The sequence below is a fragment of the Phaseolus vulgaris genome, chromosome 4 (genome assembly GCF_000499845.2).
Source record: "Phaseolus vulgaris cultivar G19833 chromosome 4, P. vulgaris v2.0, whole genome shotgun sequence".
Classification (NCBI taxonomy): domain Eukaryota; kingdom Viridiplantae; phylum Streptophyta; class Magnoliopsida; order Fabales; family Fabaceae; genus Phaseolus; species Phaseolus vulgaris.
In genome coordinates this window covers 39,512,415-39,530,330 of record NC_023756.2, presented here as the reverse complement: position 1 = coordinate 39,530,330, position 17,916 = coordinate 39,512,415, and the positions used below count along the sequence as shown (strand labels likewise).

At 30.0% G+C, this 17,916-nt stretch overlaps 1 protein-coding gene across 1 annotated transcript; it reads left to right on the top strand.

The window, feature by feature from the left end:
• Nucleotides 1–3,312: 3,312 nt before the first annotated feature.
• LOC137838801 (uncharacterized mitochondrial protein AtMg00810-like) lies at nt 3,313–3,864 on the top strand. The gene has a single exon (XM_068648025.1). It carries the CDS (start codon nt 3,313–3,315, stop codon nt 3,862–3,864), a length of 552 nt encoding a protein of 183 aa, XP_068504126.1.
• Nucleotides 3,865–17,916: the final 14,052 nt, after the last annotated feature.

Below are 17,916 nucleotides of genomic sequence, written 5' to 3'. Positions count from 1 at the left end.
ACAAAGACAGATTCCACCTTCTCAACATGGAATCGGTGCAATAACATGGTGGTCTCGTGGCTGGTCCACTCATTTTCCGTCCCTATCCGTCAAAGCATTGTCTGGATGGACAAAGCTGTAGAAATTTGGAATGACCTCTCACGCATTTCTGACCTCCAAACAGAGGCATCCTCGTTAAGCCAAGGTGAGCTCTTAATCACTGACTATTTTACAAAATTAAGGGTGATTTGGGATGAGTTGGAAAATTTCAGACCCGAATCTATTTGCATCTGTAAGAATTGTACTTGCAATATCTCCTCTATTGTTTCTCAACGAAAAAAGGGAAGACCAAGGCATGCAATTTTTGAGAGGTCTAAACGATCAGTATAGCAATGTTAAATCCCATGTCCTTTTAATGGAACCTGTCCGACCTATATCAAAAATCTTTTCTTTAGTAGCCCAATAAGAACGACAATTGAGTAGCAATGCTTTTATTGCTAATATAAAGAATGTTTAGCCCATGGAAAACAAGAGTAATGTGTTGTCTTCTGTTGTTTGTTCTTTTTGTGGCAAGAATGGTCATAATGATAGTGTGTGCTTTAAGAAACATGGTTTTCCCAATCAGGACGGAAAAAAGGTCATTCATAATAGTAATAGAAAGGTTTGCACACACTACAATAGAACTAGCCACACTGTTGATACATGCTATAAGAAGCATGGTTACCCACCCGGTTACAAATTCCAAAATGGTAAGACTTATTCTGTCAACAACATTGCCACTCAAGAGGAGTATGATTCCAACAACAATGAGAATGGTGATACTCATTTTACTCATCTGTAATACCAAATCTTAACCAACCTTCTCAAGCAAGCAAACACTTCTGCTGGACAAGTTCAAATGAATCAGGTTGGATCTTTTGTTGCTGATACAAGTCAACAAGACCGGAACTCTACCTCTGCAGGTAACACACATACCTTAAAGAATACTTTAAATATACTTGGATTTTAGACTTTGGAGCAACAGATCATGTATATTTTACTTTATCTTATTTTTCCACTTATCATCGTATCAATCCTATTTTCATAAAACTACCCAACGACCACTATGTTACATCAAATTACTCTAGAACTGTTAATCTCAATTACAAAATTAGTCTTACAAATGTTCTATATGTTCCAGCTTTTTCTTTCAATCTTGTCTCTATATCCAAACTTAGTTTCCTTCAATGTGATTTAACGTTCTGTTCTAACAAGTGTATCATACAGGACAGCAGAACCAGAGACATGATTGGTTCAGCTGATTTGATTGGTGGCTTATATTGTTTAGATAGATCCATTACACAACATGTTTCTCCTTTCTTGAATTGTGTAACTAAAACTGTTGGTCTTTGGCATCAAAGATTAGGTCATCCTTCTGATGAAAGACTAAAGATTTTACAAACCTATTATCCTGATATATTTGTTGAAAAGTCTTATTTTTGTGATGCTTGTCATCAACTACCTTTTTCTCTTAGCACTACTCATTCTGCACATATATTTGATTTAATTCATATGGATATATGTGATCCTTGTTCTGTTATCTCTATGCACGGTCATAACTATTTTCTCACTATATTTGATGATTTTTCCTGCTTTACTTGGATTTTTTCTATGCAAAATAAGTCTAAAGTTAGAGCTAATGTTGTGAGTTTTATCTCTTACGTTCAAACAAAAATCAAATCTATTTGTACTGATAATGGTGTTGAATTTGTGATGAAAGATTTTTTTGCTTCAAAAGGCATTTTACATCAAACTTCATGCATAGAAACACCCGAGCAAAATGGTATTGTTGAACGATAGCATCAACGTATTTTAAACGTTACAAGATCTCTCCTTTTTCAATATAAACTCCCTGCTAATTTCTGGAATTTTGTTGTCCAACATGTTGTTTTCTTAATTAATTGTATTCCTACTCCTTTGCTCAATAATGCAACACCATATGAAAAATTGCATAGAAAGTTGTGTGACATTTCTGACTTGCGTATCTTTGGTTGTTTGTGCTATTCTTCTACTCTTGTTGCTCATAGAAAGAAGCTGGACAACTGTGCTATTCCTGGTGTCTTTCTTGGTTTTAAACCACACACCAAAGGTTTTATTTTTCTAAACTTAAAAAGTCACAAAATTGAAATTTCCAGGAATGTTATTTTTTATGAAAATTGTTTTCCATATCTTTTGAAAAATGAAAAAGATCCCAACATCCTTTCGCTTCCCATACCACAACACTATGCTCAAACTTATGATGACATAAATATGCATAATGACCATGGTTCTCCTGATAAAAATGATGATGATCTTTGTGTTGATAACAATGACGTTCCTGTTGCTACCCTTATAAGATCTGACCGTAACAGGAGGATGCCAATCTATTTGCAAGACTTCCAGACTAGCAGTAATCAGGTTAGTACCAAGTATCCCATACAAACTTTCATTAATTTTAATTCCTTATCCTCTAATTTTAGACATACCATAATGTCTATTTCTTCTCATGATGATCCTTAAAGCTATGAGGCTGCCATTCAGACTCCTCTTTGGGTCCAGGCAATGCAGAATGAATTAGCAGCCCTCGTAACTAATCAGACCTGGAGTATTACAGATCTTCCCCCTAGAAAATCTGCCATTGGTTGTAGATGGGTTTACAAGATCAAATATCACTCAAATGGTACCATAGAACGATATAAAGCCAGGCTAGTAGCGAAAGGCTACAACCAAATGGAGGGCATAGACTTCTTGGATACGTTTGCACCAGTAGCAAAGTTAACCACTTTAAGGCTTCTCCTAGCTCTTGCTGCAACAAAAAATTGGGATCTTAAGAAATTGGATGTGAACAATGCCTTCCTTCATGGTGACTTAAATGAAAAAGTTTACATGAAGCTTCCCCCTGGTTTCCAAGCAGCAAATAGAAATAAAGTGTTTAAACTTCAAAAGTCTCTTTATGGCCTCAAGCAAGCCGGACGCCAATGGTATGCCAAACTTTCTAATTTTCTCAAATCTCATAACTATAATATCTCTACTGTTGACCACTCTCTTTTCTTGAAACATGATGGAGAAAAAATAACTGCACTCCTTGTCTATGTGGATGACATAGTCTTAACTGGGAACAACCTTGCTAAAATTAATCAAATCACAACCTTGCTTCATTAGCATTTCTGCATCAAGAATTTAGGGGATCTTACATACTTTCTTGGCCTAGAAATTGCAAGGAACAACATTGGTATCCACCTTAGCCAGCGAAAATACACCTTAGATCTCCTTACAGAAACTGGTATGCTTGTTTGTGCTCCCTCTCTCACACCCATGGCACATACTCTTCGTCTTACTGCTGATAAAGGAGAAAGGCTCAATGAAGAAGAAGCTACCTCCTATAGAAGACTGGTAGGACGCCTCATTTACCTTACCAATACACGCCCAGATATTGCCTATGCTGTCAACCACCTCAGTCATTTTGTATATGCACCTACCAACATTCATTCTCAGGAAGCTCTCCATGTTCTCAAATATCTAAAGGCCTCTCCTCGTGCTGGTCTTTTTCTCCATAACAATACTCCTATACAGATCAAAGCGTACAACGATTCGAATTGGGCCACTTGCCCCAAGACCAGAAAATCCATCACGAGCTTCTGTATATATTTGGGTGAAACTTTGATCTCCTGGAAATCAAAGAAACAACAAATGATTTCAAGAAGCTCCTCTGAAGTTGAATACGGAGCATTAGCTGCCACCACATTCGAAATTCAGTACAAGATCTTCAGATTCCCTTCATTCAATCTGCTCTTTTATATTGTGATAGTCAGTCAGCAATCCAAATTGCTCACAATCAAGTTTTTCACGAACGAACAAAACATATAGAAATTGACTGTCATGTAGTTCGTGAAAAACTCAATCAAGGACTGATCAAGTTACTCCCTATCTCCTTTTCCATGCAAACTGCTGATTTTTTCACGAAACCCCTTCTGCATAAGATGTTCAAGACCTTAAATTCCAAGCTGGGAATGAAAAATACATATTCCGAGAGGGGAGATGTTAAAATATCATTATGTTACTGTTGTATTTTAGTTATTGTTGTTATTCTAAATACTTTTTTTGTTTTTTGTTTTTGGACCCTTTGTGGGTCTTTAGGCTCTTACTAGTGCCGATATTATTTTTTACTATTTGTAAGCACTTCACACGGTACATTTACAGATTGAGCAATGAAACCCTTTTCACTCATCTTTTCTCTCTTTCGAAGCTTCTCCTTATTTTTTTCTCTGAACTTTTTTGTGCTCACGATTCTTGTTTTCGCACTTCGTTTTCGCATTTTTTCTTTTACTGCAATTGATATTTTCATAAAAAGCACAAGTGAAAACTTAGGAAAGCTTGAGTGAGATATTAAAGGAAGCGTAAGAGTTGGGATGACAAAAAAAAAAAAAAATATACACATGGATCTCCATGAGTAAAATCTTTAACGAATACTAAACGAATACGAAATACCCTTAGTGGATACTCACAGTAATGGGAACATGTATTTTAATTCGCTTGTTGATGAGTGAGTACGAGTATCATGGTATTCAACTTGGAGATAATCACTACTTGCTAACCATTGCTAGTGAATTTTATCTGATTATATTTTAAAAAAATAAACAATCAAAATAAAGTTATCCGTGAGAAAAATATTAGTCATTGAAGAATTATTTAACTTTTATTTTTATATATTTATATATTTTATTAAAACCTTTAATATTGAAGTTTTTGAAAAGATTAATATGTAAGACTTATACTTTTGTTCAACTCATTTATATTTATTTTATGAATAGAACACATTTATTTACATTATTATTTTAGTGAACAGTAATTTAAATTATATTTTAAAGACTTTTTTAAAAAGATCATTTAAAATTAACAAAATAAAAATATCTGCAGATATAGAAAAATGAGACAAATTTCTTTAAATGTGAGGATAGTAGGTATGTTGTCATCCCTAAGAACTAAGAGTGTGTTTGTTTTCATAGATGTACTGTTAGCGAAGACAGAAAGTGAGTAGGTTTCTTTGTTTGGATCTGCATATGAGAGAAGGTGAGTGGGCGCGGAAGAGTGGGAGAGGAACTCAAATGCATCTTCACAAAGTAGCGGAGAAATGAAGAGGAGAAGAGAGAAAGTGTTTCATAAATATGTAAAATACTTATATACCCTTATTCTATCACAATATTTACTATAAATTATTCACATTCTATTTTTTTAAATAGAACTGCACATATAATAAAATATTAAATATATTTTATTTCAAATATATTTACATAACGATAATAAATATAAATTAAAATCACTTAATTTTATTCTAAATAAAATGTAAATATTCAAGAAATATTTAATATATTCATAACAATAAAAAATATTAAATATATTTTTAATAACATAAAAATACTTATATACCTAAAAATATATTTATATATTTATAATAATAATCTAGATTTTGATTTATTAATAAAAATACAAAATTTATTTAAATATTTAAATTCTAACAAGGATTAAAATGTTATTAGTGAAGATATTTTTTATTTTTCTAATTAACATTATTATGTTCTTCATTTTTACATAATTTCAAAATTACAAACAAATTAACATGTCTTTATCTCTTTCCAAATCAAATGTAATAACTTTATATTATATATTTTGACAACTAGTTAATATTTATGTTATGTTCTAAATATCTATTTTCTTTTTAAAATATATTCATTTTTTTATTAATAATAATGGAAATTATTATTAAAAATAATTTTATATATTTATATTTATATAGCATAACATAATTTAAAGAAGCATAAACAATATTAAAAGTATGTAAATAAATTAAGTAAAAAAAAATTAAATCAATAAAATGTTAAATAATAAAATTATACTTAAATTTTAAATTATAATTCATTATTTCTTTCAATTATATATATATATATATTTATTTATAAATGATACTTTAAATTATTTTAATTAACTAAAATATGCAAAAAATAATAATTAATCATTAGTTATTCTTCTTTTATATATAAGGATAAATGTGTAATCTTACAACTTTTATTATTTAAAATAATTTATAATATTCCTACAACTATCACATCATTCACCAATTTCAATAAATTTTTCTCACGCATCCACTCTAACATATCTCAATCCAAACAACTTCAACTTTCTTCACACTTTCACTCCCCCACACCCTCAACTTTCCACTCTCCCACACTCTCTAATCCAAACAAAGCCTAATTGTCTATTTGCTTATTTAAATAAACAATTATACGAATTCTGAGCTTATACCCAAATTCCGAGCTTAAAATTTCTGTACGTACTCACTTTTGAGAAACTTAGAAAATACTCACTCAATTATTCATTTATTTATTTAGTATTATTTTAATTAAAGAAACATTCACTCAATTATTTATTTATTTATTTATTTAGTAATATTTAAAATTCTTATTGACTCTAAGTGAATTTGTTTTCATTCTGGATCCAGTTAGAACTCATCTTCATAGAGTCTATAAATTCAAAAAAGAAAAAAGGACTTTCTTCTTTCAATACCTTGTTCTAGTACGTCGTTCTTCTTATAAACAAACACTTCTAAATGTTTTTCTTTGAATATGAAGTCGATTATAACTTGTTTTTTCCATTTATCATAGACAAAAAACATAGATGACAATGTTAGTACTGACTTTTGGCAAAGAGAATGAAGAAAAAAGAAGAAAACTAGGAAAAAAAGATACAACATGAAAGTCAAGAAATGTTGTAAGGTTTGAATGGCACCAAAAGAAAACAATTATAATAATATGAATATGAGAAGGTACACAATAACACTAAATTTTTTTTTTTTTAAAGTTTCTATTAAGACAGTTTTGAAGCATCAATGTTTTTGGAAGAGAGAAAAAATCTATAAATTAATAACAAATAAAAATAAATAAAAATATTGATATGTTGACAACTTTACAACATACTATAAATAAAAAGAAATATTTTTTTTATTAAAATAAAATAATTTTAAAATTATATTGATGAAATCACAATTATAAACTTATAAAAATATGCATGAAAATAACATTTTTTCATAAATAAAATACCAAAGTTCAACACCTGTTATTTGATGTACAGAAGTTAGAAGAAACTAGATAATTGACTCTAAATTACTATACAAAATAATTTTAAAGATCAAATTTGATTATATATATAATAGTATTTTAACTTTTTTATGCAATATTTTGTTTTCACCACTTAATTGTCAATCAATCGTTTGGGATTGAAATGTCTCCCTAGTTAGATTTTCTTCATTTTTATATATACACGCACTCTAAGGGTAACTTATAAGTTAGAGACTAATCCTTTTTTAACAAAACATTAGTAATGAGTTTTGTGTTTTAATATTTTCTAAATACATCATAAAAAATGGAAGTTCCGTATTTAAACACCATAGCTACTAGCGTGGAAATTTAGCATATTTGTACATATTAAGGTAGTGAGCTACGAAGATACTATGAAACTACATTGTGTTATTTTTAGGATAGTGTCGTGTGAAAATCTAATATATTTAATCTTCTGCCCAAAACTGTAACCTATTCTCAGAAGAGGATGTTACTAGTATTGCTACCATAACTGATAAATAAGAAAACTAAAAGAGTCAACTTATTTTCTTTACTTCTTTTTCTGTCTTTAGATTAGAAAAAAAAGAGAAAAAACTAATGAAAAAAATACTTTTTAAAAATTAAACGAAAGAGAAAGAAGAAAGAAATAAACCAAGCGATATAATACACTTTTATTTTTTTTATAAAATTAAATTACTAGGGCTTAAAACTGGATGAATGAAATAAATGAATAAGATTAAAAATAAATTATTTCTTCAAAATTTACAAAGAAAATTATAGAGGTATATAAAAATCTTAATAGAATTTACATTATTATTTTTCTTTCTTTTTATTTTATATTCAATTTCTCTTCTTCAGTTTTCACTTGAATGTTCAAATCAAATTGCTTATATTTGCTTCTACAATGGGAAGAACCAGTGCTTAGGCAGAGATTTTATTTTGGGAAACGCAATGAAAGTGTATGGCACTATCTTAATTAGGTGTACGTTTATCAGAATTCTATTTCGACATTAACTGGTTTTAAATCACGTGTTATTTTTATAATTTTAATTTCTTTTTCTTATTCAAAAAATATAATTTATCATAAAAATATTTCAAATTCTTTATAAAAATAAATTGTTTTTTATTTCTTTCATCCAAACACACAATGAAAAGGTTGTTGTGTTGTTACATACGAGCCAGGAAAAAACCTTGAATTGACTATTTTTCTTTAGAAAAGGCTGTGACATAAAAGTAAAGGAAGCAGGGTTAAACGATTTGAGGTTTAAAAAAATCCTTTGTTAAGAAATAAAATATTCTTTCAAAAAGTTTACATCTTTAAAGAAATTATTCTTCAATAATTAACAAGTTGATCTTAATATTTTATGAGTTATAACACATTAATAAATAAATTATATATATAAATTTTAATTTTAACATAATAAAATAGTTTAGAGCATCTATCATGGTGATACTATTTTAATAAAAAAAATTATAATTATAAATATAGGGTTAAATAAGTTTTTCATCTTTGTATTTTCATAAAAATTGATTTTTTTTTTCTAAATTTTAGACATTTTGAATACTTGTAGTAATAAATTATTAAAATATTTTAAAATTTTAATTCATACGGAAAATCTCTCTATTTGTCATATAAAAGAAAACTCTAATAATTTTCTTATTATAGAAACTCAGAAGGTATAAAATTTAAATTAAAAATAAAAATCAATTTGACGTTGAAGTACATTAACATAAATATATATATATATAACCTTAAAAATAAAAATTAATAAAGACAACCTCTTATAATTACTTATTAATTTGCCTTTAGTTTATTTAAGGTGAAAAAAATGTGTAGAAAGTAATTAAGAGTGGTTTTACCATTGATTTAAAGTGGACTAGTTTTACGTTTAAAATAATAGTAAATATAATTTTAGTTTCTCAATTCTAATGTAAACCCACTTTAAAAGAGCTAAATTATCACTAATTTCAGATATAAATTTTAAGTTCCACAAAGAAATTGACCATATGAACTTTGAACATAAGTCGAAAGTCTTTCTATTTTAATTTTTTTGCATATTATTATTAGTGTCGAATAAATTTTACATATGAGAGTTCAGACATATACCCCATTAATTTTTGTTATTAATTTTGTTTGTCAAACCCAATTGAACATATTCAAACCTTACTATATACTCTCGATTCACATATGCAAAGAAGATGATGTTAATTAATTTACAAAAAAAATTGAAGACACAGTGATATCAGTAAATTAAAGTAAGAAAGAAAACCTTAAATTGGCTTCTGACACAGAACAGTGTAATGGTTCTTTAACTAGATTTTCCTGTAAAACTTTATGCGGTCATTGCACACATAATAAAGTTATTTCACACTAACTTTAAAGTTTAATTAAACAATTGAGAGAATGTTTAAAGTTCTCTGTTTATGAAACGAATAAGTTGATAAAGTTACAGAATTTTTTTGACTATCGATCTTATTAAGACTTTCAAGATGGTTTTATTTTGATTTTCAAAAGCTTTCATAGGAAGAAAAACAAAAAATTGCAACCTCCAGTTTAGTGCATTTTAAAGGTTAAACTTATTCATATTCAAGGTTAACCACCGTCTAAAGAGACGTCCATGAACTAGCTAGCTTCATTAACGAATAAATATTTGTTCTAAATATTTTTATAAAATATTCTAAATAAAATAATGTTTTTTTTTTAAAATTATGTGAAATTATTTTATTAATTTGTAATTATCTACTATTTAGTTGGTATAATTTTCAATTTTCTTCTTAGTATGATATAAGACATTAGTGTAAATATAATTAATTAATGTGTGTCTTCAACATTTATATTAATTATTGTTGAGGATACACATTGTCAAAAATAAGAATCAACAACAATTTTAAGCTAATTATATATCGTCTAAAAAGTGGTGGAGCAAATGAAATTATTTTAAATTGTGTTGAGGAGTATGTGATGACGGTTTTATAATGCTCATTATAAAATAACACAATAATAAATAATACTTTCCATGATATTAATCATGCTACAACAATTAGATTTAGAAGAGTTATAATTAAAATTTGAATTAAATTTAGAAAAAAATGAATTAGAACTGTATTTTGTTTAGTTATAAACGTTGAAATATGTTCTTATTGATGTTGTTTGAACTTAATTTTTACTCTTATTAAGGTATGGGATGTGTTAAACGTGCTAGCATTGTGTCTGTATTTGACCTCAACAAATTGTATTTGTTTATTTTTGTGTAACCCATATTTAAAGTATAATATTGTCAAAATTTCTAAACATTTATGACATATATCTAGCATTGAGTGAATGTTATATACTTTACTGTTTTAAATTTAATACAAATATTTGAGTACTGCACCTTTAATTTGAATGATCCACATGATTTGTTTTATATAAAAATAAGAGGATTGAAATAGTCACAAATATTTTAGAGAATTTTGAACTATTCGGTTGGACTATTTGGGAAAATCAATAACTTTTTCATAGTTCATTGTACATATATTATTTTAATCGGTATTTTATAAATTTTATGAATTTTTATTCATTGTGTTGATCTTCAATTGTGTTGATGTGCATACCACTTTTGGTTTGTGTTATCGGATGACAAATGTAAAATGGTACCAAAATTTTGTAAAATATAAAAAAAATGTTAATTACAATATATATACAAATTAAATATAAAAAATGAATCTTACTAAATAAGGTAGTGTCACACTTTTGTTTTAAAAAGGTAAAATGTACATAGTGAATAAACTTAACTTATATCACATATATGTATAGAACAATATCATATATCATTCAATTAGTTTACAAATAAAACAGGAGTTCTTGAGGAGGATACTAGGACATATGAATTGTTCCTCAAACAACTCCTTTAATTGTTTCTTTAGTTCTGTTAGTTCTATGTGACATCCTATGGTAATTTTGAAATTGGTTTGCAGATATCAAATCTATTAAAATTTTAATCTTTCTGTTAGGTAGTAAATTAGGAGTATCTTTGAAAAAAACTTCAGTAAACTCTACATTCTTTTAAAATCAACTTACTTTACTCAGATGATTATTTTAACGTGCATTTCATGCAAATTTCATTTCATCAACGTAAGTCGTCTAACCATGTTACAAATCCTCCATGCAAGTGTCATTCTCTTAAATCTAGTTCGTCTTACTTCAAAATTCTCCAATAAGTCACGCGAAATTCTGAATTTACTTTGTTTCATATAAATTATTGGATTAAGTACGTCAGATGAAGTTGTAGCCTTCAATCTCTTAACCACTAAGTCGGATATATCATTTCAAACTATTACAGTATATTAATTTACTCATAATATATATATATATATATATATATATATATATATAATAATAATTCAAATCATCCAATAATGATATCAAACACTTTATTAAAAAGATAGTACTTTACAGAACTAAAATGTTACACACAAATAAAATGAATTTAAAAAATATATATATAATAAAACAAGGAATAAATTATTATCATATATGATATGTTTGATTTCAACGTGATTAAGAGTTTTGGTATTAATATTTGTCCTCGTAAAGTTCTTCATCCTTTTCCTGGTAGATGGGAGTTTCCTTCACCAAGTTGGGTTAAAATTAACATTGATAGGTAGGGGATATCCTGGTCTTGCTACTTGTGGAAGTATTTTTCATGGGAGTATGTGGGAGTTTATTGGTGCTTTTATGTGTTTCTTGAAGTTCAAACTACTATGATTGTTGAGTTTTATTGTGTTATACATGTTATGGAGCAAACTCAAAAGATGGGGCTTACTAATGTATGACTTGAATGTGATTCTGCCTTGGTTTGTGCTGCATTTATTGCTAGGACTAAGGTTTTGTGGATGTTTTGTAATTGATGAAATACTTGTCTTAATTATTGTGGGAAAATCAGGTTTAGGGTTACTCATATTTTTCGTGATGGGAATGCGTGTGCTGATGAGTTGGCTAATTTAGGATTTATTCATAGAGAATCATTTCATTGGTATAATAGGCTTCCATCTAGTCTGTTCTTAGAATTCTTCATGAATATGTATAGTCTACCTATATATCGATTTTGTTAATATATTAGTTTTGGTATAGACCTCCCATATTTTTTTATATATTTTTTATTTTTTTAATAATAGTTTTTCCATGTGATGACAGATGATTATTGTTACTTGAGGTATCAACCTAACTGAGATGTCAAGTTGCATTATGATTTTGTCATCAATCTTGACAGAGTTAATTTAGAAAAATGTCATTCTCAACTTATTTAAGCATATATTAAAATTTTGTTATGTTTGGATATTTTGCACTAGGTTCCTAGATTTTGAATAGTTTTGTTACTTGCAATTGCACTTAAAAAAACTATTTATATTTTGATAGAATCTTAAGATAGATGATGTGTCACAATATATTGAGCTTTATGCAGGGTTGTGTGTTGTTGAACATTTGTTTTAATCTTTAAGTTTGAGATAAGATTTATATAGTTTGAATGAATAAAATTTGTTGTGTGTAATCAATTTTTCGTTAGATTACTATATTTAAGAGTTGTATTTGTTAAATTGGTTTTCGGTAAAACTTTGAAAATAGATTTGTTTCGCTGGAGAGGCTGATTTTTTAATATTTTCACTTAAGTGATCCAATTTTTGCTCAAGCAACCGCTTAAGAGAAAATAACACTATAATTCAACCTCTGATTTGGCTAGATTTTTGTCTAAGTTAAGCAAATCTCGCTGAAGCTAAACTATTTTTTCTTAAGCGAGCCTATTTTTGCTTAAGCGGGCCAATTTTCGCTTAAGCAAAAATAACATTACAACTGAACCCTCTTGATCAGATTTTCCCTCAAGCTAAAATATTTCGCGCAAGCTAGCCAATTATCGTTAAAGCTAAAAAAACTCTTTTCATTTTGGTGTCTTCAATAGATTGTATATAAATGATTATTTTAAATGTGAAATGAACTTTAATTTGTATATTTAATTCATTTGTATGAATTTAGGTCACAAATTTGTGATGATATGTGAACATTTGTTTAATTTTCATATTAACACTTATGTTGTATCATAGATAATCTTGTTTGACTAATGATCTAACTCAGATATAGTAAGATATTAGGTGGTGAAAAGCTAAGGATGGAGGGTGATCATGACATGTGTTGATGTGCAACTTTGAGTTGTAATGAACTTACTTTGATCCAGTATTCTTAGGTTGCTTGTAAATCCCGTATTAATTTAAACCAGATGTTAATCTTTGGTACGACATACTTAATACGAGTCTTTCAGAATGTGTCAATCAATATTTCATTTGTTGAATATTATTTGATGTGTAGTTTTTGTATGTTGGTGTGATTGAAATTTGATTATTTATGGATTGTTAATAAAATTGTTTCCTTTTACATACATTTTCTTATGTTAGAAATTTATTTCAATAGTTTACCCTATATATATTATTTGTGTTGGACGAACAATATGTCAATCCACTTGAAGCAACAGTTCCATACTCGATATGCTATTGTACACTCCAAAGGTGATTCTAACCATATATGGCAAAGAGCACATATGAGAGTACTAACCATGACACGTCTCCTAGTGAAATTCACTCTTGTTGGTAATCTTTCTAGAAAAACCCTCCATGTCGTAGTTAATACTTGTGACATGATTGAAAAAACATACATAAGTTGTTTTGACTGAAAAACAACCTAAGTCATCTCCCCCTACCTTTTTGTCTTGCTCCTCCCCGTTCAACTTTACATTTATAAGGGACCTAAAAAATTCTTCTTCTTGTGTACGTTCCCATACGAATCTGTCTCGTCTCCAACTTAACCTCCATTGCCACTCTGCATCTTCCCAAACACCTACCTCTCTGACCTTAAGCCCCTGATCCATGGAAATCGAATATAACCTGAGAAAAATAGATTTGAGATTACTTTTGTTTACCCAAGCATCCTCCCCAAATCTAATATTATCCCCTTCTCCATGAAGTTGCTTTTTGGAACCAACCCCCCTTTTTGACCTTCACCACAAACTTTAAAAAGGTCTTTCCACCACCAAGATTGATATTTTCTTTGATTTTGTGTATGTCCCAATTCTGTTCCATACTTTGACAATAGAATATTCTTCCATTTCCCACTTTTAACACTTTCAAGACGCCACTTCCATTTAGCCAAGATGGTTATATTGAACCTACAGACATCTTTAAGCCCTAAACCTCCTTTCTTATTTGGTTTACACAAGTTCTCCCAACTAACTCACGATATTGACCTGTTCTCCTTTCCCCAACGTTAGAGGAATCTCCTTTAGATGCTAGTAATTCTCTTATAGACCGATTCAGGAGCTTTATAGAAAGACATATAGAACAATGGTAAAGTTATAAACACTGATTTCAGTAGACATTTTGTCTGCTAAAGACAAAAATCTCACTTTCCATACATTTAATCCAGCTCTTATTTTATACATAACTGACTCCCAGAATTGCCTCTTCTTGGGTTGCCACTCATGATCAACCCCAGGTATTTGAAAGGTATCATCATTTGTGCACATTTTAGAGTCTTTGCATAGCAATCGCATGTGTTTCTATCAACATTAAAGGTCGCAAGCTTAGATTTATGAAAGTTGATTTTCAACCTAGAAGTTCATAACACCTCAGAATAGCTTTAACAGTAAACATGGATTAATAACTAGCTTCGCACATAAAAAGGATATCATCTGCAAATTGCAACATACAAGAGTCTACCTCAAGCCTACCCACTTTCACACCTTTAAACAGGTTGCACTTGACAACTTGTCTTACTAACCTCGCAAGGCCCTCCGCTATAATAATAAAGAGAAAGGGTGTTAAAGGATCTCCCTGCCTTCGCCCTCTCGTTGGCTTAAATTCCTTTGTAGGACTTCCATTTACCAAGACCGATACCGATGCTGACTCAAGCATCCTCTAATCCAATTGATCCATTTGTGATGAAAACCTAGCCTATGTAAAATATCAAATAAAAAGTCCCATCTAACCGAGTCAAAGATTGTTTCATAGTCCACCTTCATAAAAATCCCTCTATTCCCGTTTCTCCTTATTTCTTCAACGATATCGTTGGCCATAAGAATGCTATCTAACAATCCTCTGTCCTTCAATAATGCTTACTAACATTCAACAATAACCGAGGGTAGAACCTTCTTGATTCTATTGGATAACACCTTCGCTATTATCTTATAACAAGCCCCAACTATAGATATATGCCTATATTAATCGAGCTTCATGGGGTCATAGACTTTTGGTACAAGAGAAATGAAAGAAGCGTTGCACCCTTTCGGGATACTTCCCGAGTCCTAAAAATGTCTAACTGCCAAGAAGATATCTTCTTTGAGGACTTCCCATTTATTCTTAATGAAACAAAAATTAAACCCATCTGGCCCTGAGTTTTTGAGTCATCACATTACCTGACTGCATTCCTTACTTCTTTCTCTGAGAAATTAGATATAAGGCTTAATCTATCCTCCTAGGATATAGCTTTAAACTCTACTACTCCAAGTCTTACCCCAAAGTCCTTTGTGGCAGTAAATCTATCTTCAAATAGTTTTTATGCCTCTCTTCTGACCCACTCAGGGTCCTTAATGTTGAAGATGGTTGCTGCCCCTTCAAGATTGTGTTTGATGAAGACCTATATGTAGTGTTTGATGAAGTCTTATATGTACATTTCATGTGTATTTCTGCTTTGCTTTAAGTATGTCTTAGTTAGTGCTTAGAGGTTGTCTAAGAGTAGCTTTTTGCTGAGTAACTCACCTCATAACCACTGGCCATGTGTTAAGAACAAGCATAAGTTTTCTTAAACTGGTTTTCACATGTTTTACACAAAAACACGTTTACTGCATAAAAAATAAATCTGTTCTTTTCTAAATAAACAGATTCATTTTCTTCACTGATGCCTTGGCTAAAGTCTTGTAAAAATTTGATTTTGTGCATCAGGTATTTTGACTAAGTCTTCTTCTTTTCAAAACGACTGAGTTTTAAATTGTTAAACTTTCTCTGTTTTCATTTTGAAAAATAAATCTGTTCATCTGTAAATGAATAGATTCTTTTTGCCTCTGGTACCATGGCAAGCTTAAACGTTTTTCAGTTTTATCTCAGCACCAGAATGGTTGACTAAGTCTCCTCACTTAACAAAGTCTCTAACTGCTTTTGAAAATAAATCAGTTCATTTTATTTTCAATCTGTTCATTTTATAACAGCTTTAACTGTTTTTCAAAATTCTGTTATAAGCTGGCTTTCTATAAAATGCAAACTTGTTTCTGAGTTTAATAACGATTAAAACAGTTCATACATTTGCAAAAAACAAGTTTTGACAGCAGAGAGTTAAGTGTTTTCAAAGGATTAAGCATTTGTTCTTCAAAGATTTCAAAAATCACAAAGTGCTTGTTCTTGGTTTGGTTCCAAAAGCTTGGTGTGAGGTCCAGCTACTGTTCTAGCAATCTTGCCTACTGGGTTAAGGCAGATCTGTGTATCCTCAATCAGGTGTAGTCGTTTCACATCTCTTTCTTGTAATAGTTTGGTTGAACACTCTTCTTGATAGGTGTTCTTGAAGAGTGGGTGTATGTGTATGCTGAAATAGGTTTTTTCAGCAAGAGTACCTAAGTTCTTGTAGGTTTCAAGAACAGTGGGAATTGTACTTGGTTGTACTGTGTGTTAGTGATTTCCACCTGTTGTTGGTGAAGACTAGATGTAGCTCAGGTTGAGTGAACCAGTATAATTGCTTGTGTTCATTCTCTCTCTCTCTCTGCAATTTCGTTTCTGCATAATTGATAAAACAGCAAAGAAATAAATCTGTTCAATTGAAAATAAATCTGTTCTTTCTGGGCACTGTGCATACTGTTCTTGATTTCTGAAAAAGGTGTTTGAATCTGATAAGAACATATATAATCTGCTAAAAACCATTGGAACAGATTGACTGTGATAGGCTGCTCAAGAAACTGTAAATGCTATTAATTGAACCTTAAACAAATTGCTTAAAGTTGAAGCTTGCTGTTCTGTGATTCATTGTTCTTAATTTCTGGAAAATTGCTTGACATCAAGAAGAACACTCATAGTCTGTTAAAAGCCACTGGAACAGCTTGTTTGCAAAGGTCACTTAATTAATTAGCATGCTATCAATTGAACCTTAATTACTTGCTTGAAATTGAAGCTTGCTGTTTTGTGTTTCATTGTTTTTCAAATCTGATATTTGTGTGTGTGCTGCTGGAAATTCTCACTGCATAATCTTGTGATTAACCTTGCTGAATTAAAAGCGTTTCAAACAAAAACAGTGCTGAAATAAATCTGTTCATTTTCACATAAATCGATTTATTTTCTGTAGAACTGTGTTAAACACTATTTCTGCGAGAAAGTTTTAAAAGGTCAATTCACCCCCCCTCTTGAACTTTGGCACTATTAAACCCAACAATTGGTATCAAGAGCTAGGACTTGTATTTTAATGAAGTTTGTTTGTAATAATGTCTGAGTTCAATGTGCTTTTTGCTGAAGGTTCTGCTGTTAATAGACCACCTATGTTTAATGGAATGAATTATGCATTTTGGAAAGTTAGAATGAGAATTTTTATGGAATCCATTGATGCATTAATTTGGGAAGCTGTGGTCAATGGACCTTATGTGCTAATGCAGGTTGTCAAGGATGAACAAGTGGAAAAGCCAAGATCAGAATGGAATGAGACCGAAAGGAGGAAGGCTCAACATGATCTTGTGGCCAAGAACATCATAACCTCTGCATTGACAATGGATGAGTTCTTCAGGATATCCCAATGTAAGTCAGCTAAGGA

Bases quoted from the DNA above. Each gene is read 5' to 3' on its own strand.
- LOC137838801 (XM_068648025.1), top strand. From the start codon at position 3,313: ATGGCACATACTCTTCGTCTTACTGCTGATAAAGGAGAAAGGCTCAAT.